The sequence below is a fragment of the Monodon monoceros genome, unplaced genomic scaffold (assembly GCF_005190385.1).
Source record: "Monodon monoceros isolate NGI ecotype Baffin Bay Population unplaced genomic scaffold, NGI_Narwhal_1 Super_Scaffold_18, whole genome shotgun sequence".
NCBI lineage: Eukaryota > Metazoa > Chordata > Mammalia > Artiodactyla > Monodontidae > Monodon > Monodon monoceros.
The window spans coordinates 145855590-145882326 of NW_021703774.1; the positions used below are offsets into that span (position 1 = coordinate 145855590).

General features: G+C 51.9%; 2 protein-coding genes across 2 annotated transcripts in view; both read right to left on the reverse strand.

The window, feature by feature from the left end:
* Positions 1 to 5719: 5719 nt before the first annotated feature.
* Positions 5720 to 9001, reverse strand: TMEM125 (transmembrane protein 125). The gene is made up of 3 exons (XM_029230850.1): positions 8875 to 9001; positions 7419 to 7568; positions 5720 to 7178 (listed from the first exon to the last, which is right to left on the reverse strand). Exon 3 carries the CDS (start codon positions 7034 to 7036, stop codon positions 6377 to 6379), a length of 660 nt encoding a protein of 219 aa, XP_029086683.1. The 5' UTR covers positions 7037 to 7178; positions 7419 to 7568; positions 8875 to 9001; the 3' UTR covers positions 5720 to 6376.
* A 5190-nt stretch (positions 9002 to 14191) lies between these two features.
* The window catches only part of CFAP57 (cilia and flagella associated protein 57), a 76336-nt gene continuing 63790 nt past the window's right edge, over positions 14192 to 26737 (reverse strand). Inside the window, exons 21-22 of the mRNA XM_029230849.1 lie at positions 20548 to 20680; positions 14192 to 14559 (exon numbers count right to left, since the gene is read on the reverse strand). Of these exons, the coding sequence (XP_029086682.1) occupies positions 14345 to 14559; positions 20548 to 20680 (348 nt within the window). The 3' untranslated portion in view covers positions 14192 to 14344. The remainder of the gene's footprint in view (positions 14560 to 20547; positions 20681 to 26737) is intronic.

Sequence of the window (26737 nt, forward strand, 5' to 3'; positions counted from 1 at the left end):
GGAGTGAGGGTTCAATGCCAGACATGGGATTTCCAGGGGAGAGATGCCTGGGGCAGCTGGATTCACAGGGCGAAGGCTGGTCTGTAGATGTGGGCTAGGGAATCATTGACAGTAGGTTCCCTGAGTCCCCGGGAGTGAATGAGATCACCAGGGAGGGGCCGGGGTAGCGGAGGCGCTGAAGACTGAGCAGGGAAACACTGGCAGAAGAGGGTTCGACTGCAGAGGAGCACGTGGCAGGAGAGCTTGGCGAGAAGCCGCCAGGGAGGAGGGGAGCCCAGCCGCAGCCATTGTTCCTCAGTCCCGAGACAGCTGACCCCCTCGCAGGCCTGGGAAGGCCCTGTGTGGGCCCCAGCCCGAGAGCCCGCAGAGGAGGCTGAGTAGCAGAGCATGTCCTGGCCTCTGGGGGAGGAGCTGCTGGGAACCCAGGTGGGTCTGTCCCCTGCCCTCATGCGTTCCCAAGGTCCACCTGGAGGGGCTGCCCTGCCTGAAGTTCGGGGCTAGGAAAGAGCTCGGCCGTCCCCATTTTCACATCTTCTAGGAGACTTGAGTGAGAACCTCTGAGGGATCCAGGAGAAGGTAAGGGCCCAACCCCAGATTAGAAGTCACTTTTCTGAGCCCAGCACCAAGAAGAGTTGGAAGGGAAGGCTTCCTCTCAGAACCAGCTGTGGGTGGCAGGAAACTTGGACCCTGAGAGCGGCCCTGCTGGATTCCCCTGAGGAATGGTTCCCACTGAGCTCCGCATGCCTGGCCCCAGGCACGAAGAGGGAGCACCACCTGGGTCCACAGGTTCAAAGGCCCGGGGATGCTGGAACTGCTGGGAGGCCTCCCTCTGGTCTGCCCTCCTCTGGCTTCAGACCCTGATCCCAGCCCGTCTCTGCCCCCGGCCCTGCACCCTGTCCTTACCCCTCAGCAGCTGGTATCACCTTCTCTTCCCAGGGAGCCCCAACCCAGACCTGACTGCAGAGGACAGCCTAGCTTCCTGGCTGCCTCATCCTGCTGCCCCCAGAGTAAGGCCACATCCATGGTCCTTGTGTGGAGGCCAAAGACAGGGGTCACACAAGCCACGGACATGAAGTTGAAGAAGCCCAGCAGAGCAGTAAACTGAGTTGAGAGCACAGACTATCTGGATTCAAATCCCAGTTCTGCCATCTACCTGCTGTGTGACCTTGGGCAAGTTACTTACCTCCTCAGCGCTCCAATTTCTTCTCAGTAAAATGAGGATGATAATAGTACTTGCCTCACACAGTTTTAGAAGGATTGAATGAGTGACGTGTAAAGTAGAACCGAGCATCTGCAGGTATTAGCCATATCTGTATGGGCACCGCCGGGGCAGTTGCTCCGCGGGACAGGTGATCAGTCTTAATCCTGAAGGAGGAGCTTGCCATGCCTCCTCCTCCTCATTCTCTCCAGGCTGGGATTTGAACTTCTCTGTTTCCCAGGACTCAGGTCAGAAGATCCAGTTCAGAACAGCAAAGGACTTGAATTAGAAGTTCTGATGCCGTAGAATATAAAAATCACGACAACAATAACAACAATAATACTGATGTGTTAGCACTTCCTGACAACCTCCCTGCTGGGCAGGCATCCCATTTTATAGACTGAGAAGTTGAGGCTCAAACATGTTAACTGCAACTTGCCTGCTTCACTCAGCAATAACGCCCTCATCTCACCTCTAAGTCATGATCAAACAGACCCAGCGAAGGAATCTCCTGGTAGCTGGACTTGTTCCCACCCTGCCTGGGCTGGAGCCCCTCTGCCCCGTGTGAATGGGGGCCAGGAAGTTCCAGGTTTGGGAGAGCAGGCTGTGAGGGTAGAAGTGGTATGTCCCATCCCTGGCTGGGGAGGGGACCAGAGTGGGCCGGTCTCTGCCATGCCCAGGGCAGTCTCACATGTCCCGGGGAGCAGTCCGGAAGGCAACCCAGTCAGTGTGCAAGAACTGAGCTTGTGTTGGTCCCCCGAGGCCCGGAGGAAGCTCCTCGAGGGGGGCCTGAGGTCTCAGGTGGGGTGTGACTGGATATGATGGAAGGACCGCCTGGACTGGAACACATTTGGAAATTTCAGGAACATGTTCTTCCAGGATCCAGCATCCAGGTGGCCCAGGAGGAACATGTGGCAGGTCTCTCTCCCTCCACCTCGCCTGCCGCCCAGTGGGAGCTTCTAGGAGATCCAGACCTCTCTGTGCCGTCTCCAACAGCTCCTCTTGTCTTTTCCCCCAACATCAGTTTAGATTACAGGGCCCTTTATGTCAGCCTCCCTCTTGCTAGTATCCTCAGCTTACCTGCCCTGTCATGTCACCATTACACACTCCAGGTGACACTCCAACCTGAGGCCTGCATCCCGCCCTCCGCGTGCTGTGGAGGAACGCCCCCCTCGCCGCCCGCCTTGCCCAGGCCGTGCTTGTGCTTCCGTTCCTGCCTGTTCTCCAGCCTCCCGCGGGCTCTCAAAGCCTTCAGCAACCTCGCTGTTTTCTTGGTCATTCTCGGCAGCAGCTCCTTAAAATGGCCTCTGCCTCACAGAGAGAGTAGTTGTCAGTTTCCTGCTACAAAACCCACAAACATTCCTGTCCACATTCTTCCTTCTCTCCTATCAAAATAGCATTGTGAGCCCAATCCCTCCACTGTGGGCTCGATCCACCCTCCCCGCCTCCCCGCTCAGGGACTTGAAGACTGGCCTCTTCTCTGCCTTGTGTCTTCAACTTCTCTTTCAATCATCATGGACCCATCACATCAGTCCCATCCTAAAACTCCTCCCGGTAGTTAGTCACAAAGACCTGTCGGTCCCACCTTCTGAGCATCCATCAAACCTGTCCTGTCTGACTCTGTCCCAGCAGCCACCCCCACCCTTGTCCGAGCCGCGTCATCTCGCATCTGGAGGTGGCATCAATCCACCAACTGATTTCCCTGCCTCCATTTTTACCTCTTCCAATTAATTCTAATTGTCTTAAAATACAATTCCGGCCAGGCCATCCCTCTCCTTAAAATCCTTCACTGGATTCCTCTTGGCCTTAAGAAACTGTGCTACCTGCTAGGGAGCCTCTGAAGCCCGGGAGGGGCCCAGGGATCCCCCCAGCTTCACCCTTGCCTCTTGCCAGCTGATACTCCATGTTCCCACCACCCAAACCTTCTGTGGTTCCTCGAAGGAACCAATTCTTTTGTCTCTGGGCCCTTCTGCGATTCCTTCTTTCTGGGATTCTCTTCCCAACCTTCTTGACCAGCTGCTTCTCATCCCTCAGGGGCCAGCTGAGATGGCATTTCTGGGGCTCTTTGGTCATTTTTTTTTTTTTTTCTGCTAAGACCAATCCTGGCTTCACACTGCAGCCAGCGAGTCCCCAATCCTGTTCTGCTCAGAGTACTCCCCTAATTAAAATCTTTCCATGTTTCTCAGTGTCCCGAGGACAAAGTCCGAATTCCTCAGCTGGGCTGACAAGACCGTTTGACAGACAGGAGTAAAGGAGGTGTGATTTCGCAGGAGCAAGGTGGAGGCTTTCCTCCCCACGACTCTTATTTTCTCATGGCGAGCGAGGGAGGCCAAGTCATCTGCAGAGAGCAGTGTTGGGGGCTGTGAGGGGGTGATGTTGTGGTGTGAAGGGAGTGGAGAGAACTTGAGGGCGCTGTGGGAGCAGCAGCTGGCCAGGGAAACAGTGTAACTGGTAAGCTGAGTTTCAGACCTGGTTGAGGTTGGTGATAGGGAATCACGGTGACACCAGGCTGCCCGGCTGTGCAGATTTCTCTCATAGCTAGTTGGTGTGAGGGTTCATCCACGGAGGGGATTTTGCTGGGAGGGTGGGACCAAAGGTCAGGGGGCTAAGTTGTTGAGGACTCTGTCAAGGAGTGGGTGACACGATGGGTCACAGGATCTGAGCCAGATGGGAGATGAAAACAGAATGCGCTGTTTTAGAGGGACAGAGAGAGAGCAGAGGGGCCAGTGGATGACTGGTTGCCATGGGGACCAAGATGGGGTTTCGTGCACAGCTTTGAGCACTCAAGCTGGAGGTGGGAGGTTGTGGGGGTCAGCTTTAGTGAATCAGGAAGTATTAGCATTTCCGCCCCACCTGGGCCTCCACCCAGCTCCTACCATCCTTCTCATGTTGTAGTTGTGTGTGTGCATGCCGACTTCCACTGCCCTTTGGAATAGGTCCACAGTGTCCTCTGTGGGCACTAACCATGCTCTTCATCTGGCATCCTTCCCAGGAGAGCCTGACACGGGCCTGGCCTACAGTAGCTGCTCATCTAGACATTTTCCTGTGTAACTCTTCCCCCCCCCGCAATTTTCTGTGTTTCTGTTTTCCTTTAGTTTCTTAAAAGAAATATCGTGAAAGAGTCTAACCCTGTCTTAGCTGAAAAGAAACAGGATTTATCCCTGTTTAACAGGAGGAAGAGGCATTCTGTGGTCCTCTAATGGCCCAGGAATTGGGTGATAGTGAGAGCTCCCTCTTGGGAGCCCAGGAAGAATGAGAGTTTCTAGAGAAGACAGTGCGGGGCCTCAGGAGGGAAAGATTCAGGGCCAACAGCGGACAATGGGCTAACTTCCCTACCCTTCCCAGTTATAGGTGGGTCTCACCAAGCCGAGTCCTTCATCCGCCCATCCACACCTTACTATGTGCCCAGGCCCGTGCCAGGACCGCCCGTGGTGGAGTCACGACAATGGTGCAGCGTGGCTGGCTCGTGGGTGTGTTGAGGAAAGAGGGAGGCCTGTCGTGTTGGGGAGTCTGCACACTAGCCTGCAAAAGCAAGGCGGAACCTCGGCACCTGAGGTCTCTAACCTGGATGCTGGGTGGAGGGTGAGACGGGGACCTAGTTCAGGGTAGAGAGGAGAGGGGCTCACATTTGAATATGTGGAGTCTGAGGTGCACGGAATTCCCGGTGCACCTGGACTTGCCCTACTCTCTGCTCACGTTTCTCCCTCCCAGGCCTGGCAACACCCTTTCCCTCATCCATTGGCTTAGTGTTTTCTCCAGGAAACTGCCTTGATCTCGGCAAGCCGAAAGCAATCTTCTCCTGTCAGAGCCTCTGTAGCTCCGCATTTAACACCTGTTAGGCAACACGTCTGTCTGGCTTCCCGGCCTCTCTCGGTGCCCCCCGTGGGGCTTCCTATAACCTTCACTTTGTGAAGCAGCAAGTGATGGAACAGTAACTGGCGCTCCTGGGCGTTCCTCCAGTGGACCTCTGTCCTCGTCACACAGGAAGTGCCCCTGCCTCCAGAAAGGGAGAGCCCTTCCGGGGCTGACCCCAAGCAGGCAGGTACTCTCATGCCCAAGCGGGCGTCCAACACCCCTCCCGTGCCTGGAAACCCAGAGGCGGGTCCGCCGGTGCTGCAACTACACAGAAGAGGATGTCCTGGTTTCAGAGGTGGGGTTAGGAGCTGCAGCCTCCAGAGAAACCAGGCGATAAAACCCCAATACTTCAGGCTTCATCTGGAACCAGCACATAAGCAAATGAGGACTCACCATCCTCCCTGCCCACAACACCCTCTCCCTGGGACCAGAGACGCACTACCTTCCTGAAGCTAAGCATCCCCTCATCCCGTCTCCCCTCAGGCTTCCTAGTACCTATGAGGAGAGACCACAGGTCTGGCTGAGGATACCTTCAAGGCACCTTAGGTCAGCCTGAGGTAGGCACGATGTGTTCCCTTTGGGAGGGGTGGCTGGGGGTGGGGAGGGGAGGGGGAGGGGAGGGAAGGTCTCTTGGTGAGATGGTGAGATAAAGACAATACCACTAATAGCAGCCACCACTTTTATTGCACATCTGCCGTGTGCCCGGTCCTTCTATACGTAAATAATATCATTTGATCCTAACAATTGATGACCGTGACCATGACGCTCAAGAAACCGTGGCTCAGAGAGGTTAAGCCACTTGCCCAAGGCCCCCACCTGGTGAGTGGTAGAGGGGGGGACTGCAGCCCAGGCCTGTCATGCCGGAGCCTGTGTTCTGTCCACTCTATCACCATTCAGTCTCCTTGATAAAAGGGCTCACTGGCGCAGTCTCTGGGGCAGGCAGCAGCCTCTCCTGGGGAAATCCCTGACAGGTGTTACAGGGCAGAGTTGCCTTTGAGGGGTGTTAGGGATAGGGGCCAGGGATCTTCAGGGATCCCAGACCCTTCTCTGCCTAGAGGCCCCGGACACAGACAGGCAGACTGACGGTTCCCCGAGCTCCAAGGAGAAGCAGTTCCCTCCTTGTGACGTGGGTGTGTGGGTGCAAATCGGCCCCTCATCACAGTCACACAGTCACTCAGAGGGCTGAGCAGTCCTGGGGACACCCATGCAGTCACTCTCCCCTTGGTGCGTGTGCACACACGTGTGTGCACACACCCTCACTCGCGCCCGGGCACGGCTCTGTGGAGGCTGAGGCAGGTCACAGGAAGGAGGGCCCGGGCTCCGTCAGATGAGGCTGGCGATGCTGGACGTGGTCTCGTGATGCTGGCCAGCGGACAACCGTCCTGAGATGCTGAAGACGCTGCCATTCCCACTGTGGTCGCTGCGGGCGGAGGGGGCGGCCGCACGGGTAGGGGGACAGTGCCCGCTCACGGCCACCTGATACAGCAGCAGGCCCAGCAGCAAGAGCGCACCTGAGGCAGCCAGGGTGACGCCCACGGACAGCATGGCGGCCAGCGGCCGGGCGGGGGCAGGGGCGGCGGCCAGCCCTGCCAGCGTCAAGCCGGTGACCAGCAGCACCAGGCCGCTGAGCAGCACCACCAGGGCGTCGGCCCCGCCGCCGCTGCGGAGCAGGGCCACGTGGCGGGGCTGGCGGATGCAGTTCATGTCCTGCACGGCCGAGCTCATCAGCTGTTTAACCAGGACCAGCAGGGCCAGCAGGCAGAGCACTGTGCCCACCGCCAGACGCCACTCGCCCGAGCGGCTGCTGGTGGAGGACAGCAGGGCCACGCCACCCGCCCCACAGCCCGCCACGAGGCCCACGGCCACGGCGAAGCAGAGCGCTGAGCGCCGCGGCTGCTGGGACCACCACAGCTCCACCTGCTCTGCCAGCACATCCGGCGGCAGCCCCCGGCCCGGCGGGGCCCGAGCCTCTCCCTCAGACATGGCTGATCCGGCACGAGTAAGGGCAGAGGGCCGCGTCAGGGGGCAGAGGTACGGATCATAGCCTGGAGCCCCCACTACCTGCGCGGCGGCCAGAGGCCCAGAGTCCTGTTCCTCGCACGGTCCAGGGGATGGTCACCATCACCTGCAGGGGGGAGAATCACACTTGCTATCTCCCTGGCCCACCTGCCCCTTATGGTCTCTCCTGGGAGCCTTGGGGATGGTCCCTGGGAATCTTCCCATGTCCCCTGCAACCAACACCCCCCCAGGGAAACCTCCTCCCTAGCACTGCCCCCTCGGGAATGCGTCTCCAGAGATCTCAGGAGAGCTCCCTCCACCCAAAGCATCCTCACCCATCCAGGGAACCCCCTGCCCAGTCCCTGACCTCTCTGGCTCTGGCTGTCTCAGTTGCCTGTCCCATCCCGGCTGGCCGAGGGAGCTGGTGCCACGGTGGACGATGGGACTGGATGGAGACCCGGAGATAAAGCCTCATTCAGGATCTGACTCACATGGCCTCAGCTGTCACCGCTGGCTCCTGGGGGGAGGGTTGTGGGCAGGGAGGGGGCTTATGACTTAACCCTTCTGCAACCAGCTGCCTGACCCTGAATCTTCTCTCTTTGGGCTGCGACTCCTTCTCCGTGAGTCAGGATCTGACCCCCAACACCCCATCCCACCTCACAGGCATGGCTGCTGGTTCCCAAATCCCTCTCTCTCTCAAACCCAGATCTCCCTCCCAAGCTCCAAGACCCATAGGCAATTGTCACCTTGATGTCCCACAGGTACCTCTGATGCAACGGCTTCCAACCCAAGCTCGTCATCTTACCGCAAACCCACTCCTCCTCTTGTGTCCCTCCCTTGTGCGTGTCACCTCTAAACATGTCTCCGTCCCACTCCCTGCCCTTGTCCTCCTGCTTCTGCGTTTCAACCTCCCTCCCCCCAACTTCCTCACCGGTCTTCCTGCTTCCCCCACTCTTCTCCCTCTCACCGCACTCCCATGCCATCCTCCTCCACGATTTCTCTAAAGTGGTACAAAGAGAAGGAGGGCTTTGGACTGGACCCCCAGCTGCAGTCCCTGCCACCGTGGGTATGTGGACGAGGGACCTCGCAGTGGTTCCTCATTGAACACATCCTCCAGAGGCCAGTCAGCATGACTCCCACTGGGCAAAGTATAGCAGCCCGGCCCCTGCCCTCAGGGAGCCCCAGTTTATAGCAGGTGTGTTCCTGTGATGAGTGCTGGCTGTGGGTTAGTCAGAAGAGGGGCTTGGGGGAGGTCAGAGAAGCCCCCAGTAAGTTCACCTCTTGGAGCTCAGGACCCTTATCTGAAAAGTGAGGATGATAACTTTTATCTTGAGGGGTGGGGGCATTAAAATCTCCAGGTCAGAATTCCAATGGGAATAGATGCCCAGAGCATGCTTAGATGCCCAGAGCATGCTTTCTGAATAAAAGAACACAACATTCTCTCCTCCCGTTTAGGACGGGACTCCTGCTTTATATATAGGACGCAGGTCCTGGATCATTCGGGACTATGACTTCATGGCTGTACGTGGGTTACACCTCTGATGAGGTATCCGTCCTCCACGATCCCTCAGCAGGGGTTGCCCCGCACACGAGGTAGGACGGGCAGCTGCAGGTAACCCCAAGAGAGGTGGGGGAGGGGCCGAGGGAGGGGCCCTGGAATCAGTCCCAGCATTCCCCAGGGCTGTGACTTCACGGGTCTGAAAGTGCTTGCACAGGTGTGCCGGGACCATGGAGCCAGGCTGGGGGTGGGGTGGAGGCTCTCAGGGGAAAAGCCAGTGGGAGACGGTGAATGGTGGGGGTAGGGGGGACCACGGGGCACTCACAAGAAGCCTGGAGGTGCTGGATCCGATCTGAGCAGGCAGGGTGGGCAGGTGGGGCGCTCCAGCTCTGTTTCCGGGGAGGCGCTTCACCTGCCTGACCTGCACCTGGGTGAGCTCAGGCGGGGGTGGGGGGTAGGGGGGGAGGATCAACAGGTGTTTCCAAGGCAGGGCCTGAGACGATTGGCTGACGTGGCGCTGCTCCTTCTGCTGGGCTGAGGCATTCCTGGGAAGGGAGGGGCTTCTGTCCCTTGCTGTTAGGGCACGAAGACAATTTCCAGACCCGGGCAGCAGTAGGAATGTTGTCCATCTGCCCCAGAGCCCGGGCCGGAGCCCATCCCCCAGCTCCAACCCAATTTAGCTTTAGTTCCAGCCTTAAACCCAACCCCAGCCCCAGCTGCAGTTTCAAACCCTAACTAGAACTCCTAGCTCCAACCGAGGCCCCTACCCCACATCTCAGCCCCAACCCTGAATCTCAAATCCCAACCCTGACCCCCCAGCCCCATTTCTAAATCCAATTCCAGTCCCAGCCCGAGATCCCAACCCCAAATCTGGCTTGAAACCTCAGCTCCAAATGCTGGAATTAGATCTTAGATGGCAGCCTCAGCCTTGGCCCCAACCTTGACCCATGTTCCTGAATCCAGCCCCCAAATCCCGACTCCAAGCTCAAATCCTGCCTCAGCCCCAAACTCCAACACCAGCTGGCCCCCAAACCCAGCCCCAGTACCTCCATCCCTTGGCGCTTTCCCCTGGGCTGGAGCCCCACAAGCCCCTTGCCCATTCTCCTTCAAAGCCTCAAGGGCCTGACCAAGGGAGGTTTGTCCCACGTTTTGGCCCCCCTGAGGAGGCAGGATTTGAGTGCACAGGGAGGAGGGGGTAAAGGCTTTTCAGGTGGGAAACAGGAGCTCCCTAGCTTAAAACACTTGCAGGATAAACACTTCGGGATAAATGCCAAATTCCTTTACAAGGCTCACAGAACCCCTGCTATCCACCGCAGGCCAGTCATTTGCCCCTGGCCCCTGCCCTCCAGCCAGAATGCCTGTCTTTCAGTTATGTATGCTCTGCACTGCTCTGCCCTTCCGCTTGGTTTTTGAACTCAGAGTTCTCTCTCCCTGGGATATTTACCACGCCCCACCCCCAGCCTTGGTCTGGCTAACTCAACTTCTTCAACTGAGATGTCACCTCCTCAAGGAAGCCCTCCTTGACCTCTAGGCTGGTTCAGGTTCCTCTTTGGGGCACCTATGCCCCCCATGCTTCCCCCACAACTGCTCTTACTGCATGTGCTGTGATTGCCCTATTTATTCACCTGTCATCCCCCACTAGATGTGTGGTTCCCAGTGGGTGCAGGTTTAGTGGCTGTTTTGCTAACCCTTGTGACCTCAGCAGCCAGCACTGTGCCTGGCACATGGGAAGTATTCAGTAAACATGTGTTGAATGAATGAACTGTGAACTGCCAGATGTGGGGCTACACAGGGAGCTTGTGAGATGTAGCTGGAAAGGCAAGTTTGGCTCAGGTGGCACAGGGCCTTGAATGCCTTGGTGAGGCATTCGGACTCATCTGAGGTACTCATGGAGGGTTCCAAAGTATAATGAGGACATGGCCAGGGCTCTGCTTCTAACAAGTGAATCTGGCACCACACGCTACACGATGGGCGGCGGCGGGTGGGGGGGGGCTAGTTGGAGGTAATTGTCGGCTGGATTGAACCCCTTGTAATGCCTCCTGCTGTCTCTCCTTTTGGTGTGTATGAAATAGACAAGAAAAACAAAATCAAAGTTATCTTTCCATTATGAGCTCACAAAATAATTTTGCGGGACCTGTCCATGCTTCTCTTTGCTTTGCTCGGTGGAGATGACTGGGGACCTGGTCATAACTCTAGAGCAGCACGGTCCAGTAGAAATATAATATGAGCCACATATGTAATTTAAAATGTAAAATCGTCTAATAATCATGTGAAAAAAGGAAAGAGAAACAGGTGAAATTAATACAGTGAAATTTTAATTTAAGCCCCAAATATTTTCATTTTAATACACAGGTGATTGAGCTCTTTCAGTCTTTTATTTCGTCTTGAAAATTCGCTGCGTATTTTATGCTTACAGTATGTCTCAGCTCAGACTAGCCACATGTCTAAAGCTCGCCACGTGTGGCTTGCAGATCCCTTGCTAGATGGTTCTTCCCCTCAAGGAAAGGTTAGGGCAGGCTGGATCTTGGGGACAAACATGTGGGTTTGCCACTTTGCAAAGCATTATAAAGGAGTTCCCTGCCCTGGGGTGAGCGGGGAAGAAAGGGCCTGGCAGGGCTCAGTGGCTTTGTATTCCTCTTGCCCCTCTGACATTTATTTTCCTCCTGGTCCCAAGGAGGGGCTGGTCCCAGCCAGACCCATCCATGTCCAGCTGTCCTGGATAGAGCTGGGCAGGGGAAGTCATGAGATCCATGCCCCCCTGCCCTCCACCGGCTTCCCTTGGGGGTTTGAAGGGAATTTTTTGGATGGAGGGAACAAAGCCTAAAAGCTTCCAGTTTAAACATTGATTGGGGCTTCCCTGGTGGCGCAGTGGTTGGGAGTCCGCCTGCCGATGCAGGGGACGCGGGTTCGTGCCCCAGTCCGGGAGGATCCCACATGCCGCGGAGCGGCTAGGCCCGTGAGCCATGACCGCTGAGCCTGCGCGTCCGGAGCCTGTGCTCCGCAATGGGAGAGGCCACAACAGTGAGAGGCCTGTGTACCGCAAAAAAAAAAAAAACAAAACATTGATTGGGTGAGACTTTGTTCTCATTCTGGGTCTTATCGAATAACTTGGAGTTAAAGTGGACAGCAGGCTCCTTGCAGGGCTGTTGGACTCTGTCCCCAAAGCAGAGGCTGTTGAGGCAGCTCAGATGGGCGGTACTGAAGGCGGGGGAGGAGGTGGCAGTGGGTAGAGAGCCTGAGGTGTGGATTCTAACTGATCCCTTAGAACAGCGGTCCCCAACCTTTTTGGCACCAGGGACTGCTTTCGTGGAAGACAATTTTTCCACGGATTGAGGGGTGGGGCGGGGGATGGTTCCGGCAGTAATGCAAGCGATGGGGAGCGATGGGGAGTGGTGGGGAGCGGTAGGGAGCAATGGAGAGCGGTGGGGAGCAGTGGGGAGCGGTGGGGGGCGGTGGCGGGCGGTGGGGGGCAGCAGATGAGGCTTCGCTCGCTCTCCCACTGCTCACCTCCTGCTGTGCGGCCGGTTCCTAACAGGCCTTGGATATGGCCTGGGGGTTGGGGACCCCTGTGTTAGACGGTGGGAGGACCCAGGAGAAGGGAGAGCTGTAGCCCAGCCTGTAGCCCAGCCTGTAGCCCAGCCTCCCTGCTTTGGCCAAGTTCCCACCTCAGGCTATTCTCCACCCGGTAGCTAGAGTGATCCTGTTATAAGGTAGAGCAGGTAAAGTCCTCCAATGGCCTGTCTTACCCAGAGAAACAGCCAGAGTCCTCCCACAGTCTCTAAGGCCTTCTCCGACTTCACCTCCTGCCTCGCTGTCCCTCTTCTGCTTGTGCTTGCTCAGAGCCTTTGCATTGGCTGTTCCCTCCGCCTGGAGCTCTTTCCTCCCACGTGGCTCCCTCCCTCACCTTTCTTCAGGAAGGTGCTCAAATGTCACCACCTCAGTGAGGCTTCCTTCCTGTGTCTAAAATCACAGCCTTCCCCCTACTTCCTACCTCTCTGCCCTTCATCCTTTGATTTTCTTTATTCTCTCATGTTTCTCCTTAGCACTTGTTGCTGTCAAATATGCTATATATTCTTATCTGTCTGGAATATTGTCTGTCTACTGCCCTGGAAGATAAGCTTCATGAACGGAGTGATTTATGCATCTTGGCTCCTGGAGCAGGCCTGGCATATAATAGGTGTTCAAGGAATGCTTGTGAATGAAAGCATGAACAGTGGAGAGAATATTGGTTTTGGAACTAGATTGACGTTGAAGGTCCCAGTCCCAGCTCTAGCCCTGCAACCTTAGAAAAATGGCTTAAACTCCGTGTGTCCCAGTCTATTCATCTGTAAAATGGGGACAATAATACTTAGTCTGAATAGTTGGCGGGGGGGCGATAAGTAATATAATTCATCCAGCAAACATTTACTGTTTCCTTCCTCTGGACCAGGGATTGTGCAGGTGCTGGAGACGGTGGTGAGCGAAAGAGGTCCCATCCTTGCCACCCTGAAAGGCAGTTGGAGAATAAAGGGCTTAAAGCACAGGTGCAACACCAGGTCTTCAATGGCTCCAGGTCCCCTGCCCCCACCCCATGTTCCATGACTGACAGCTGCCCCAGACAGACATCTTTTGGAATATCTGCTCCACTCACAATGACCAACTTCACTACAGGGATGAACCCCAGTAACCAGCATTCTGTCCTGTGACCCACCCCTATGGGTACAGTTGATTGGATAGTGGTGAGCTCCAGATTCAAGCTAGGCCCCAAATATTCTCCTTGGGCAATTTAAAGTTAGACTAGAGACTCCATGTCAGCCTTGGGGCATCTACTCATGGGATGCTAAGGGTCCCCTTCTGCCAACTTACTGGCAATGGGAGGCTGGTCTATAGAGAGGCAAGAATAAGAGAGGGAGAGGGGGTTCCAGCCATGTCCCAGGTCTTAGTTCAAGTCCTTCTCGAGCTCTGGTTGTATCTCAGCCCTGAGATTCCATGACACACCAGGAGAGATCGGGGGCTTAATATTTGTTATTTGGGTATTAGAAGGGTGTCTGGCTTCTGCAAGTGGGAAAAGACAGGCACATCTGGGTTCTTAGTGCATAAAAAACCACCTCTCCTGGTATGTGTGGCTGGGCCACCCAGTATGGGGTCTAGAGAAAGAGGTGGCCCCCAGAAATTGAGGAGCAGGACAGGGCCCTGCAGAGCGAGGATGACAAGTCTAGAGAGGCATGGAGGTAAGAGAAAGAAGGGCAGAGTTCTGCTTATAGTCCTGACACCAGGGTCTGCAGATAATGGAAGATGTGGGGGAACTCTACCAACTTTGCCATGTTCATGATCTTACTCTCACCTTCACACAGCTGTGAAAATTCTCAGAAAACCTCATTATGTTTCATAAGTAAGAAGAAAACGTAGGAGGCTTTGTCTGGTCCTGACGTGGCTGGCAGAGGAGCAGGCAGGTCAGAAGCGACAGGCAGCCCTGCCCTTGAGGTCCAGAAAAGAGTGGGGAGGGGCGTGGGATCTCTGCAGTGACAGGCAGCCCTGTGCCTGGACAGGGACTAGCAGTGGTGGCTTTGGAAGAGCAGGAGCCCCCCGGGCCTCAGGGCCCCTCTTCCCTTCCTCCCTCCCCAGCTCCCTGGCTAAGCAGAGAGTTGGATGTGATTGTGGGAGAACACCTTTATTCTGCCCGTGTCCCAGGTTCCCCAGGGCAGGAGGGAGAGGCTGGTGTGGTCAGGGCTGCAGGGGCTGCAGCCCAGAGTCAGGCTGGGGATGGGAGCACCGTGCTTCTTCCGGCGTGGCTGGAGACGGCTCACCAGAGTGGGTCACTTGGTCTGCAGCTTTAAGTCTGCTTCTGCCCCCAGGAGGGAAGGCAGCCGCATCCCAGTGAAGGGGTGGAAGCCTGGGACCTGCTCTTGCTCTTGGATCTGGTCTCTGAGGCGCTGGATCTCCAGGCGCTGCATCTCAATGATTCTCCCAGTTTCTTCTTGCTCATTCAGTCTCATGGTGGGAGGCAAGCCTGGTAAGTCTTTGCCGGACACTGTAGGGGACAGAGCAGGACTAGTGTGGGCCTGTTACTGGGCTGCTGCAAAGCTTATCCTCCCTTCCCCCTCTAACCTCCATCCCCGCACACATTTATGGAGCACCTGCTATGGGGTAGACACTCCAACCCAGATGCTAGGGAGATGGAGATGAGCCATTTCACTGTCTAGCAGAGAAGGAGAAATGAAGAGACATGCTTTGGAGCGATAAGGCAAATGCTAAACCTGACCTCAGCCCGGCCCCTCTCCTGAGCCCGGCAGTGTGCCTGCCCCGAGCCCCCTCCACTGGGGGCTGCTCAGTCCCCACACCCCAAGCAGAGTGGCACTCTCCTATTGACCCGGGTTGGCCTCCAAGCTGCCAGTCCTCCTCCTCACGTAAACCTGCTCCCGGAGACCCCTCTCTAGCCCTCCTGCTGTGGCCATTCACTCATGTTCCCTGGGGACGCCCCTTGAGACTCTCAGCCATCCTCCTGTCTCAGTGCTGTCCTGGGTGATGCTGGTGTCCACGAAGGTCCACGGCTCACCCCACTTCCCGGCCTCACGAGGCTAAACTCTCAGCATTAATTGTTTGGCCTGCACGTCAGCTCCACACCCACTCTGTGGCTTCCCCTCGTCACGCCCAGGATCTTTCACTCTAGGGCTCCATTCACCTCTTCTTAGACTGAATTTAGACCTCATCTTCCTGGACAACTCCATTTTTTACCTACTAAATGGGTTCCTCTTAGATTCACTCCTTTTCTGACCAGGTAGACCCACAGTGAGTTTCTTCTCCCATCTAGATGCCTCATCCCTCTGCCCCAGGTACCCTGCCCAGCCTACATCCAAGATAATCTGAGCATCCAGGGTCGCCACTTTCACATCTGGCCTGCTGTGCATTACCGATAAAAGTAACACACGAGATTCAAGTTCTTGGTTTCCAACCCCAGACGGACTTTATGTCCATAGTCAGCAAACTCTCATTCCCCACAGAAGCACTTAGGAACTTCAATCTTTACTCCAACTCCTCTGCCCTACTTAGAAAAAAAAATTGTGGTAAAATCTATATAGCATTTACTAACTTAACCATTAAAAAAAAATTTATGTGCTTATTTATTTATTTTGCCGCACGGGTCTTAGTTGCAGCACTCGGGATCTTCGTTGCTGCGTGTGGGATCTTTTAGTTGTGGCATGCGAACTCTTAGTTGCGGCACGTGGGATCTTTAGTTGCGGCATGAGAACTCTTAGTTGCGGCATGTGGGATCTAGTTCCCTGATCAGGGATCGAACCTGGGCCCCCTGCATTGGGAGCGCAGAGTCTTAGCGACCGGACCACCAGGGAAGTCCCTTAACCATTTTTAAGTGCATGGTTTAGTAGTGTTAAGTACATTCACATTGTTGTGCAACTAATCTCCAGAACTCTTCTCATCTCGAAAAACTCAAACCCCATCCCCATTAAACAGCTCCCCAGTCCCCCCACCCCCAGCCCCTGGTAGCCACCATTCTGCGTTCTGTCTTTATGAATTTGATGACTCTAGGTATCTCAGATAAGTGGAATCACACGGTATTTGTCCTTTTGTGTCTGGCTTAGCATAATGTCCTTAAGGCTCATCTATATTGTATCATATGTCAGAATTTCCTTCCTTTTTAAGGTTGAATAATATTTCATTGCATATATAGACCACATTTTGTTTATCCATTCACCTATTGTTGGAAATTTGGGTTGCTTCCACCTTTTGGCTACTGTGAATAATGTTGCTATGAACATGAGTGTACAAATATCCTCTTTGAGACCCTGCTTTCACTTCTTTTGGGTATAAACCCAGAAATGCAATTTCTGGTTCATATGGTAACTCTGTTATTAATTTTTTGAGGAAACACCTTACTGTTTTCCATAGTGGCTGTACTGTTTTACATTCCAATCAGCAGTGCACCAGGGTTCCAATTTCTCCAGACCCTTGTCAACACTCGTTACTTTCTGGGTTTTTTGTTTGTTTGTTTGTTTTTGTTTTTTCTTTTTGGTTTGGTTTATTTTGATAGTAGCCATCCTAATGAGTGTGACGCAGTATCTCATTGCGGCTTTGATTTCATTTCCCTAATTGTTAGTAATACTGAGCATTTTTCATGTGCTTCTTGGACATCTGTGTATCTTCTTGGAGAAGTGTCTATAGTCCTTTGCCCATTTTTAAATCAGGTTTGTTTGTTTGTTTTGGAGTTGTAGGAGTTCTTTATATGTTCTGGACATTGACCCCTTATTAGCTGTATGATTTCTCTCATTCCCTAGGTTGTCTTTTCACTCTGTTGATTCTGTTCTTTGATGCACAGAAGTGTTAAATTTTGACAGTCTAATTTATTATATATTTTCTTTTGTTGCCTGTGCTTTTGATATCATATCCAAGAAGTTATTGCCAAACCCATCCTCTCCTCTTCTCTTAATGGATGACATTGCCACCCTCTTCACTGAGGAATGGTGTCCCCAACTCCCTCACCACAGTCAATCTTCTCTCAGTGGAAGAGGGGTCTCTTTCCTATCTGCTGCCAACCCCTTCCCTGGAGGAAAAACTAGAAAAGAACAGATGATGGTGGCCAAGGAAGAGAGTATTTTAAAGAGGAAGTGGTCAGCAGTGGCCAGTGGCCAGCTTGCCTTGGCCTCTAATTGACCTGATGAGGCCAGCATTCAGAGTACTCAACTTATCCCATCCTTCCCAGGAGAAGTCTGGATCCTTCTCTGTCTGCCTTTGCTCCTTGCCTCTTCTCCTTTACTGCAATTTCTAGACTCTTGATCTTTCTAGGCTCTTGATTTCTTCTCTTTTCTAGGTCTTGACCCTTCATCCACCTTCTGAAACTGGTTGTCCCTGGTAACCATCTCCTCAGTCAAGCTGTGGCCTAGCCATGGAGCCCTGGGAAAAGTAGCACCCCTGGGAAGGTATAGCACACAAAAGCCTACCAGCCCATCCACCTACCAGCCCATCCAACTTCTTGGGCCTGCATCACTCGCCTCTGCCTAGTTTCTGTTTACCTCCCCACCTGCTTTTTTCATATACTTATTATAGGCATCTGTATATTTTCTTTGGAGAAATGTCTATTCAAGTCCTTTGCTTATTAAAAAAATTTTTTTTGTTGTTGTTGTAGTTAAGTTGTAAGAGTTCCTTATATATTCTGGATGTCAACCCTTTATCAGATATGTGATTTTCAAGTATCTTCTCCCATACCATGGGTTGCCTTTTCACACTTTTCGATAGTGTTCTTTGATGCACAAAAGCTTTAAATTTGGATGTAGTCCAATTTATCTACTTTCTTTTTGTTGTCTGTACTTTTGATGTCATATCTAAGAAATCACTGCAAAATCTAATATAATGAAGTTTCCCCCTATATTTTCTTCTATGAGCTTTATAGTTTTAGCTCTTATGTTTAAGTCTTTGGTCCACTTTGAGTTAAATTTTGTATATGATGTAAGGTAAGGGTCCAACTTCATTCCTTTGCATGTGGGTATCCAGTTTTCCCAGCACCGTTTGTTGAAAAGATTGTCCTTTCCTCATTGAATAGTCTTGACACCCACATTGAAAATCATTTGACCATATATGTGAGTGTTTATTTCTGGGCTCTGTATTCTATTCCATTGGTCTATATGTCTATATTTATGTCAGTACCATACTGTTTTGATTACTATAGCTTTGCTGTAAATTTTGAAATAGGAAGTGTGAGGCCTCCAACTTTGTTCTTTTTCAAGAGTTTTGGCTATTTGGGGTACCTTGAAACTCCCAATGAATTTTAGAATGGATGTTCTATTTCTGCAAAAAAATATCATTGGGATTTTGATAGGGATTACATTGAATGTGTAGATCACTTTAGATAGTATTGACATTTTAATAAATCTTCCAGTCCATGAACAAAAGATGTCTTTCCATTTGCTGGTCCTAAGCCAGACTTAGGTTCTTCATGATCAAGGCAGACAATTGGTAATACCTGTCTTCAGCCACTACTGATGAAACCTCCCTTGAGTAAAGCTCTATGACACAAGTGGCATGATATTTGGTTTGCTTCAGAATAATCTGCTATGGGTGTGGGAGGGAATAATTGGTGCGGGGGGGGGGCGTGGCGATAGCGATGAAACAAGAGCGACCGTTGCTCAAGTCAGGGAATGAATTCATGGGGATTCATTAGAATTTCTCTCAATTTTTGTCTATGCCTGATAGTTTCCAACACAGTAATAAGAAGAACCTGGCTATATCATACAGCATCCTGAGGAGGTCTCAACTGGTTATTTGCTAGGCCGCTGGGGCATATTTGAAATAATTTTTTAAAAGAGAAGTTTTGTGATTGTTCACAGACACATCTATGCTTCACCTCCAACTGAAGATGGTTTCACCTCCAAGAAGTCAAGTTCTGTCTTTTTTTTTTTAACAGATTGATTAATTAAATTAATTTATTTATTTGGCTGTGCCACGCGTCTTGTGGGATCTTAGTTCCCCGACGAGGGATTGGACCCTGGCCCTCGGCAGTGAAAGCGCAGAGTCCTAACCATTGGGCCGCCAGGGAAGCCCCCAAGTTCTCAGTCTTTTTAACACATGCTGTGCTCTTATGTCAGTTCTTCAGAGTTAATATTGTTCTTCGGGTACTACTCACAGAGTTTACCCTCTCAACTTCAACTCTAACGACAATGGCGTATGAGACAACAATTATATATATATATATATATATATATATATATAAAATTTGTAACAGTTCAAGACTCACAAGCAGTTATGAAAATAGTGCAGAGAGTTCCTGTGTATCCTTCAGCTACCCTCCGCCAGTGATAATACCTTGCATAACCACAGTACCTGAGGTGGTGATATTTGAACGACCCAGTCCACAGCTGTGGAATGTTTCAGTTCCTTAGGGTTTCTAAGCTTTATTCCTGAAGGTAAACCACCAGAAAACAATATACTTGAACTATGTTGGCTTAATTTCCCACAGTAATACCTTATGCTCTTGTTTTTTTATTGACTGTCCAGATAAGAAATGGACACCTGAAGAATGTTTTTTTATTGTCTGAAAACCTACCGTTAAAGACTGTCAATTACGTTGTTCAATATCCCTTTTTTCTTTTTCTTTGCTTTTTTTGTTTTTGCAGTACACGGGCATCTCACTGCTGTGGCCTCTCCCGTTGCAGAGCACAGGCTCTGGACGCGCAGGCTCAGCGGCCATGGCTCACGGGCCTAGCTGCTCCGCGGCATGTGGGATCTTCCCAGACCGGGGCACGAACCCGTGTGCCCTGCATCGGCAGGCGGGCTCTCAACCACTGCGCCACCAGGGAAGCCCCCAATATCCCTTTTGTAAGGCTCCATGTATTTAGTTTCTCACAGAACTTAGTACCAGGGAAAGGTTTTTTCCCCCAGAAAAAAACTTCCTTTCCCCATATGAGAGCTATGTAAACCATCATATTTTTTCCCTTTTCGCCTTGGCTATCAGAAATTCAGAGGAATTTTATAACTGCAATAACTAACTCATTTAATAGTTTTAATGTAATTCTTTCCCCTCTCCCTTTAAATTGTTTCTGGTCCTTATTTTTGCCTTTATTTTCATCATACAGGTCCACAATCCTTGATCCACAATTGTAAAATGCAAAAAGCTTTAAAAATGGAAAGCATTTTTAAATTCATGAAGTTTAGTGTGAATATTCATATGTTTCACTACAGAAATACTAATGTGTTTGATTTCAGGGCACTGCCCCAGACAGTATATATAGTATGTTCCTCCTAAGATCTGAAAGATTCTGAATTCTGAAACCTTTGCTAACCCCAAGAATTCTGGATTTGCAAGTGTTTGAATGTGGTAGGGTCCTCACAAATCCTTTGAAGAGCAGGCGCGTGGCATGCAGAGGTGCCCAGGAGGCCATAGGGTGGATGTGAGCTGATACAGGAGGAAACTCAGGAGAGGCAGCTTTGAAAGCCAAAAGGAGACCTGCTCGCGGCTGCCATTGGTCCCTGGATCCCAGTGCCCATCTTTCTTGACCACTGGTGACATTACCTGTCTCTGGAACGTCTTGTGGTTGAATTTTCTTGGTCAGTTTCAGGGCTGCTTCAAGGTCATAGACTTGGGAGCGGGTGAACTTCAGCTCTCTGCGGAGCTCATTAATCTCCTTGATCAGGGAGACATTTTCCTGTAGAGAAGGAGGAGGAGAGAGTGAGTGTAGATGGATGAGTGGTCAGTGGGCACAGGACCTGCTCTGGCCTCTGGGGCTAAGGGTGTGGGGAAGAGTCAGGGTTGGTCCTGGACCCAGATTATATCTCTGGTGCCTCTACTGTGGCATGAGTCTTTATCCTGGCTCATGGATCAGCCTCTTGAGGTACCAGCTGACTTACCTTCAGGTGGACTCTGGCAAAGTTAGCTACAGGCAGTGTGCACCATTCCCATCCAACCAGGCTCTTCCCATCCGTAGCAACAACAATGCTTTTCTAAGCACTGTTCATGAACTTAACGCATTGAAGTTGCATAATAACCCTATGCATAGATTCTATTACAACCACGGTTTTAAAGTAGAGAAAACTGAGGCACAGAGAGGTGATGTAACTTACCCAAATTACATAGATAGCAAGTGGCAGAGCCAGGATTCTGACCCAGTCTGGCTCCAGAGCTCTGAGCTCTTAAGTACTGTGCTACACTTTGTTCTTTCCATTCATTTGTTGAACCTACATTTACGTGGTATCTGCTGCATGCCCCGGATGCAGACAGAAATAAGACGTGGTTTCTGCTCTCAGCAGCATACAGCTTACTGAGGAATAAAGAAAAGTAAATGGATAATTAACATTTGCTACATCCACTGCAAGTTCACTTCTCTCAGTGTTTGATGAATATCCATCCATCCATCCAATATTTATTGAGTACTTATTTTGTGCCAGGCACCGTGCTGATCCTGAGGTGTATATATAGAGAAAGTAAGACTTGGCCTCTGTTCTTGAGGAGTTTAGGGTTTAGTGAGGGGTCTGGGCACACTTTAGTGAGGTGGCCACCTTGCTGGGATGGAGGAGTAGGACACAGAGGAAAGGCACTTAGCTCTGCCTGAATGACCAGGGTGGATTCCTAGGAACTGACCCCTGGGCTGAGGCTTGACAGAGTTAGCAAGGAGAGGGTAAAGGGGGTCCCAGATAACTGGAATGGCAGGAGAAAGGCACAGAATGACACGGCAGGTGTGTGGGGTGACCTGCAGCAGTTCTGTGTCACGGGAATACGAGGTGAGAGGAGTAGAGAGGCATGCAGGGCAGAGCCTGCTGCAGGCCAGGTGGAGGGGCTCTGCGCTCTGGGACCAAGCAGTCTCTTCTCTCTTGCCTTGCCTTCCTTTTCACACTCAGCACAGGAGCCCCAAGGGAGGCGTCCCTCTCACCATGGACCGCTCTGCTCTTGGAGCCCACGGCCTCAGTACTCAGCACGTCCGCCACAGCACCTCTCATAGGACTGTGCAGGAATCGCCTGAGGATCCTGTTTAAATGTGGCTTCTGACTCAGCAGGCCTGGAGCTGCTCCTGAGATTCTGCATTTCTAACCAGGTCCCAGGAGATGCTGCTGTGGGTAGTAGCAAGGCCCTCGAGGGTCTGAGTACCAACAAAGGCAAACACGGACCAAATCTACATAAGACGAACCTGTGCTGGAAACAAACTGTGCTTCCCCTTGGGACACTGGCTCTGGGGTGGTGAGTGTGGAGTCTGAGCCCAGAGGACAGGGTGATCCCAAGCACTGCTGTCAGCGAGCAGGACAAGCCTTCTCTGTCATGGGAATGTGAACTGCAGACACCCCGATAATCCTTCCCTCCAGAGCCTTTTTAATTAGGCAGATCAGATCTACCTTCAGATTTTTGTATTTCACTTAATTTCACTCTTCCTCATTAAAAAAAAATGTTCTCTGGATGAAATGCCCAATTATTACCAGTCCCACACTGGATGAAATGCCCAATTATTACCAGTCCCACATTGGATGAAATGCCCAATTATTACCAGTCCCACATTGGATGAAATGCCCAATTATTACCAGTCCCACATTGGATGAAATGCCCAATTATTACCAGTCCCTCATTGGATGAAATGCCCAATTATTACCAGTCCCTCATTGGATGAAATGCCCAATTATTACCAGTCCCTCATTCGCAGGCTCGGCTTTGCGCCTGTTTTTCTATAAAGTCAGCAGGTTTTCTCCTTCTGATTTTTGACCCTTTTAACCAGCCCAGGCCTTGGTGATGCGTAGCCCACATTTTCTTTCCAGATGCTCTGTTTCCTCCCCCTGGACTTTCTCCATGCTGACTTTATATCATGACATAATCACTTAAGTGCGTATTTATTGGATTCTAAGACCTTGGACTCTGCCTGGCCTGTAAGAGGTGCTCAATAAATATTTGTGGAAGGGATAAGCAAATGAATAACTAGCACAGTGGATACCAAGTTGAATGAGATGAATCCTGTAAACCAGCAAATTACAAACCAGGGGGTAAATGTTGAGCAGGGGAGACCAGCCAGAAGGGAGTCTTAGGAGAGCCACAGGGAACTCCTGGGCACACCAGCCCACTCAGGGGCTCTCTCCACTCCTCCGCTTAGCTGGCATCACTTAGGTTCACTTCCCCTGCTTCATTCAATAAAATAATCGTAATCAGAATAAAGATTAGAGACTGACTGTCATACAGAGTGAAGTAAGTCAGAAAGAAAAAGACAAATACCGTATGCTAACACATATATATGGAATTTAAGGGGAAAAAAAATGTCATGAAGAACCTAGGGGTAAGACAGGAATAAAGACGCAGACCCACTGGAGAACGGACTTGAGGATATGGGGAGGGGGAAGGGTGAGCTTTGACAGGGCGAGAGAGAGTCATGGACATATACACACTAACAAACGTAGTAAGGTAGATAGCTAGGGGGAAGCAGCCGCAAGGCACAGCGATATTAGCTCGGTGCTTTGTGACAGCCTGGAGGGGTGGGATAGGGAGAGTGGGAGGGAGGGAGACGCAAGAGGGAAGACATATGGGAACATATGTATATGTATAACTGATTCACTTTGTTATAAAGCAGAAACTAACACACCATTGTAAAGCAATTATACCCCAATAAAGATGCTTAAAAAAAAAAAAAAAAAAAAAGATTAGAGACTGAAAGTGCCATTTCCCCAGTTCTCTCCAGAAACTTCTTCCCGGTCAACCTCCATTCATTTTGTCACTCAATCCTGTCGACTTTGTGTCTGAACTGAATCTCATGTTCATTCATAACCAGCTCTCAGCATCTTTCACCTCTACTACTGTAATGGCCCCACGTGGAGCCCCCGCCATTCTCTCCACCCTGACAACCCTGTCGCCATGATTGGGACTTCAGGCTCCTGGTACCTTTTGATATGCATGTTTCTGACGCCACTGCCAGCCCTGGACACCTTCACGAGGCTGGTCACCTAAGACATGTCTCCAGAACACGACTCAGGCCCCACTAGAGTGTGATTGAGGCCCAGGACTCAATGCAGCCCGATTCCTCTGCTCCGTTGGTTCATTCATAAAAACAGAAACCCTATTAGGTGCTTATTGTGCCAGACGTGGGAGGCCAGCTTGGATCCAGTGCAGAGAGATGCCCCGCAGGGCGGTCACGTGAGGAAGCCTCCCTGTGGAGCCTGGGGGAGGGGCGGTGCAGGGAAGAGTGTTTCAGGCCCCGAGCCAAGAGGGAGCAAGCAGGGTCTGAGCCGCCAAATGCTTGATGACGATGATAATAACAAGATAACAACTCCAAGCGTGGACTGGATTCCTGCACTGTGTCAGACACTTTGCATACCCAACCTCGTTTAATCCCTACAACCACCTCAGGAGGAAGGTATTATGGGATTCAGCTGCCTATGAGGAAGCCGAGGCCGTGCATGGGTGGCAGAGCTGGGATTCGAACCTGGTGGCGTCCGCCCCCAGGTGCCTAGATGCCTCTGACTGCTGCCTCCCAGACTCCACTCTCACCTCTGCTGTACGTCACCTCCGTCAACACCTCACATACGCAGGATGAGGGAGCCCCTGAAAAGTACAAGTGGGGCTGCCTTAAGAGGGCTTTCTGGGGTGGTCCGTGTTCTGAGGGGTCCAGAGGCCACACTGAGGTCGACTGTAAGTGCCTTGGGTAGTTTTGTGAAGTCAAAACGTGAATGCAGCAGGTTTGCTGAGCTTTTCTGTTCTTGATCCCCCCTTGGTCAGAACGGTCTACAAAGGCCCCTCTGATCCTCCAGACCCCCAGCCAGCTCCTCTGCAGGTAAGATCTGACCTGAGTCCATCGAGCGCCAGGACTTGGGGCATGTGAGAGAGGCTGGCTCGGGGATACTAAGGTCTGTTTATATAGAAAGGCTTCTGAACAAAGAGGCTACGCCAAGCTGTCCAGCACTGCCTTTGGTTGAGGGGCAATGCCAGAGAGCCTCACACGGGAACCTGCTGACAGAACTTCAGACTCCGAGGGAGAAGGGCGCAGAAAGGAAATGCCTAGAGCACCCCCTGCTGGCCTACCTTGAGTTGACACCTTTAAGAATACAGCAGGGTCTGGTTAGTGTGGAAAAAGCAGGCAAAGGATTTATTCCGATAACTTGGGAGCCCCACTCAGTGGCGTCTTTCCGGAGCCCACAGTTGGTGGGATCGCCATCTGCCTAACTGCACAAATGAACCATTTCTCCACTCCTCTTTCAGCCTTCCTCTCACATCTAACCACCCACTTCTATTCATCACCTCTACTCTGAAACATCTTCTGACATCACAACTTTCCCCTCCCAAGGCCTGTCATCTCCCTTTAACATGGGAGTCATTTTCGAAAGGGTTTTCCTGCCACTTGCCTTTCCCCACTGGTTTTTCCCCCCTGCCCACTGAAGTAACCTTTCCGGAACAGATAACACCCCTACCTACATAAGAAACCTTAGGGGGCACCAGCTTATAAAATAAACTTCATGCTTCTTGTGTGACACGGAAAGCCTTTTCAACGTGACCCTAAGCTACCTACCGTTCCAAAGGGCCCTTCCTCCTTGCCCCCATGCTCTGCAATAAAGTTACGTTGGGGGATTTCTGGGTCCCCAAACACCCCACGGGCCTCTCTCTTCTCTGACTGTTCTCAGGTTGTGTCCTCGGCTTGGAAGGCTCTTCCCCCATTGCTCCCTGACCCCCTCTACTCACCCTTCAAGGCCCAGCTCAAGTGCCATGCCCCCTAGCTGAAGCCCCCCTCTCCGGTGAGCTTACCACCCTGGATGCCCTGCACGGAGCAGTGCTTATCTGTGTCTGGCTCAAGTTCCCTAGGTGAGCTTGCTGAGAGTAGGCAAGCCATCACATTAATCTGGGAATCCTCCACGGCCAGCTCGCAGCTTGGCATGTAAGAAGCCCGCAAAATACGTGTCCTGAATGAATAAAGTACGTGTCCTAGATGTTTGTATTCCATTGCAACTCTTCTTTTAGTATTGGCAGTCATGCTGGAGAATGAACGAGGAGGCCCCGTGCTCCTATCTGAACATATAAATGAGACAGTGACCTCATTTTCTGTGTTTTCTAACAAGTTTCTCTCAGATGCCATGTCTGCCCCAGCCTTCCTCAGCCTTTTGAAACTTAAGTGTCAGGGCCTTGGTACCTGCAGATGCAGCTCCTTACCAACGCACACCAAAGCAATGGGCACCCCGGGCCACCAGCTGGGGGGCCTGGGATCAGCTGTACTGTCCCATCTTCTGTGCCTCAAGCCCATGGGCACTCCCAGTCTGTGCTGTGATGGCCTTTCAGGCTCTCCTACTAGATTTTGCCTTGGTTCTTTTTTTTTTTTTTTAATTTTATTTATTTATTTTTGGCTGCATTGGGTCTTCGTTTCTGTGCGAGGGCTTTCTCTAGTTGCGGCGAGTGGGGGCCACTCTTCATCGCGGTGCGCGGGCCTCTCACTGTCGCGGCCTCTCTTGTTGTGGAGCACAAGCTCCAGACGCACAGGCTCAGTAGTTGTGGCTCACGGGCCTAGTTGCTCCGCGGCACGTGGGATCGTCCCAGACCAGGGCTCAGAACCCGTGTCCCCTGCATTAGCAGGCAGATTCTCAACCACTGCGCCACCAGGGAAGCCCTGCCTTGGTTCTTGAGTAAGTCTTTTGCTCGGAAGAAGGGAAGGAAAATAGCATTTTTGGAGCACCTTTTCTGTACAGGGCCAGTGGCCAATGCTTGACATTAGTTAGCTCACTCAATCCTTGCAGTAACTGGCTGAGGTCGGTGTTTT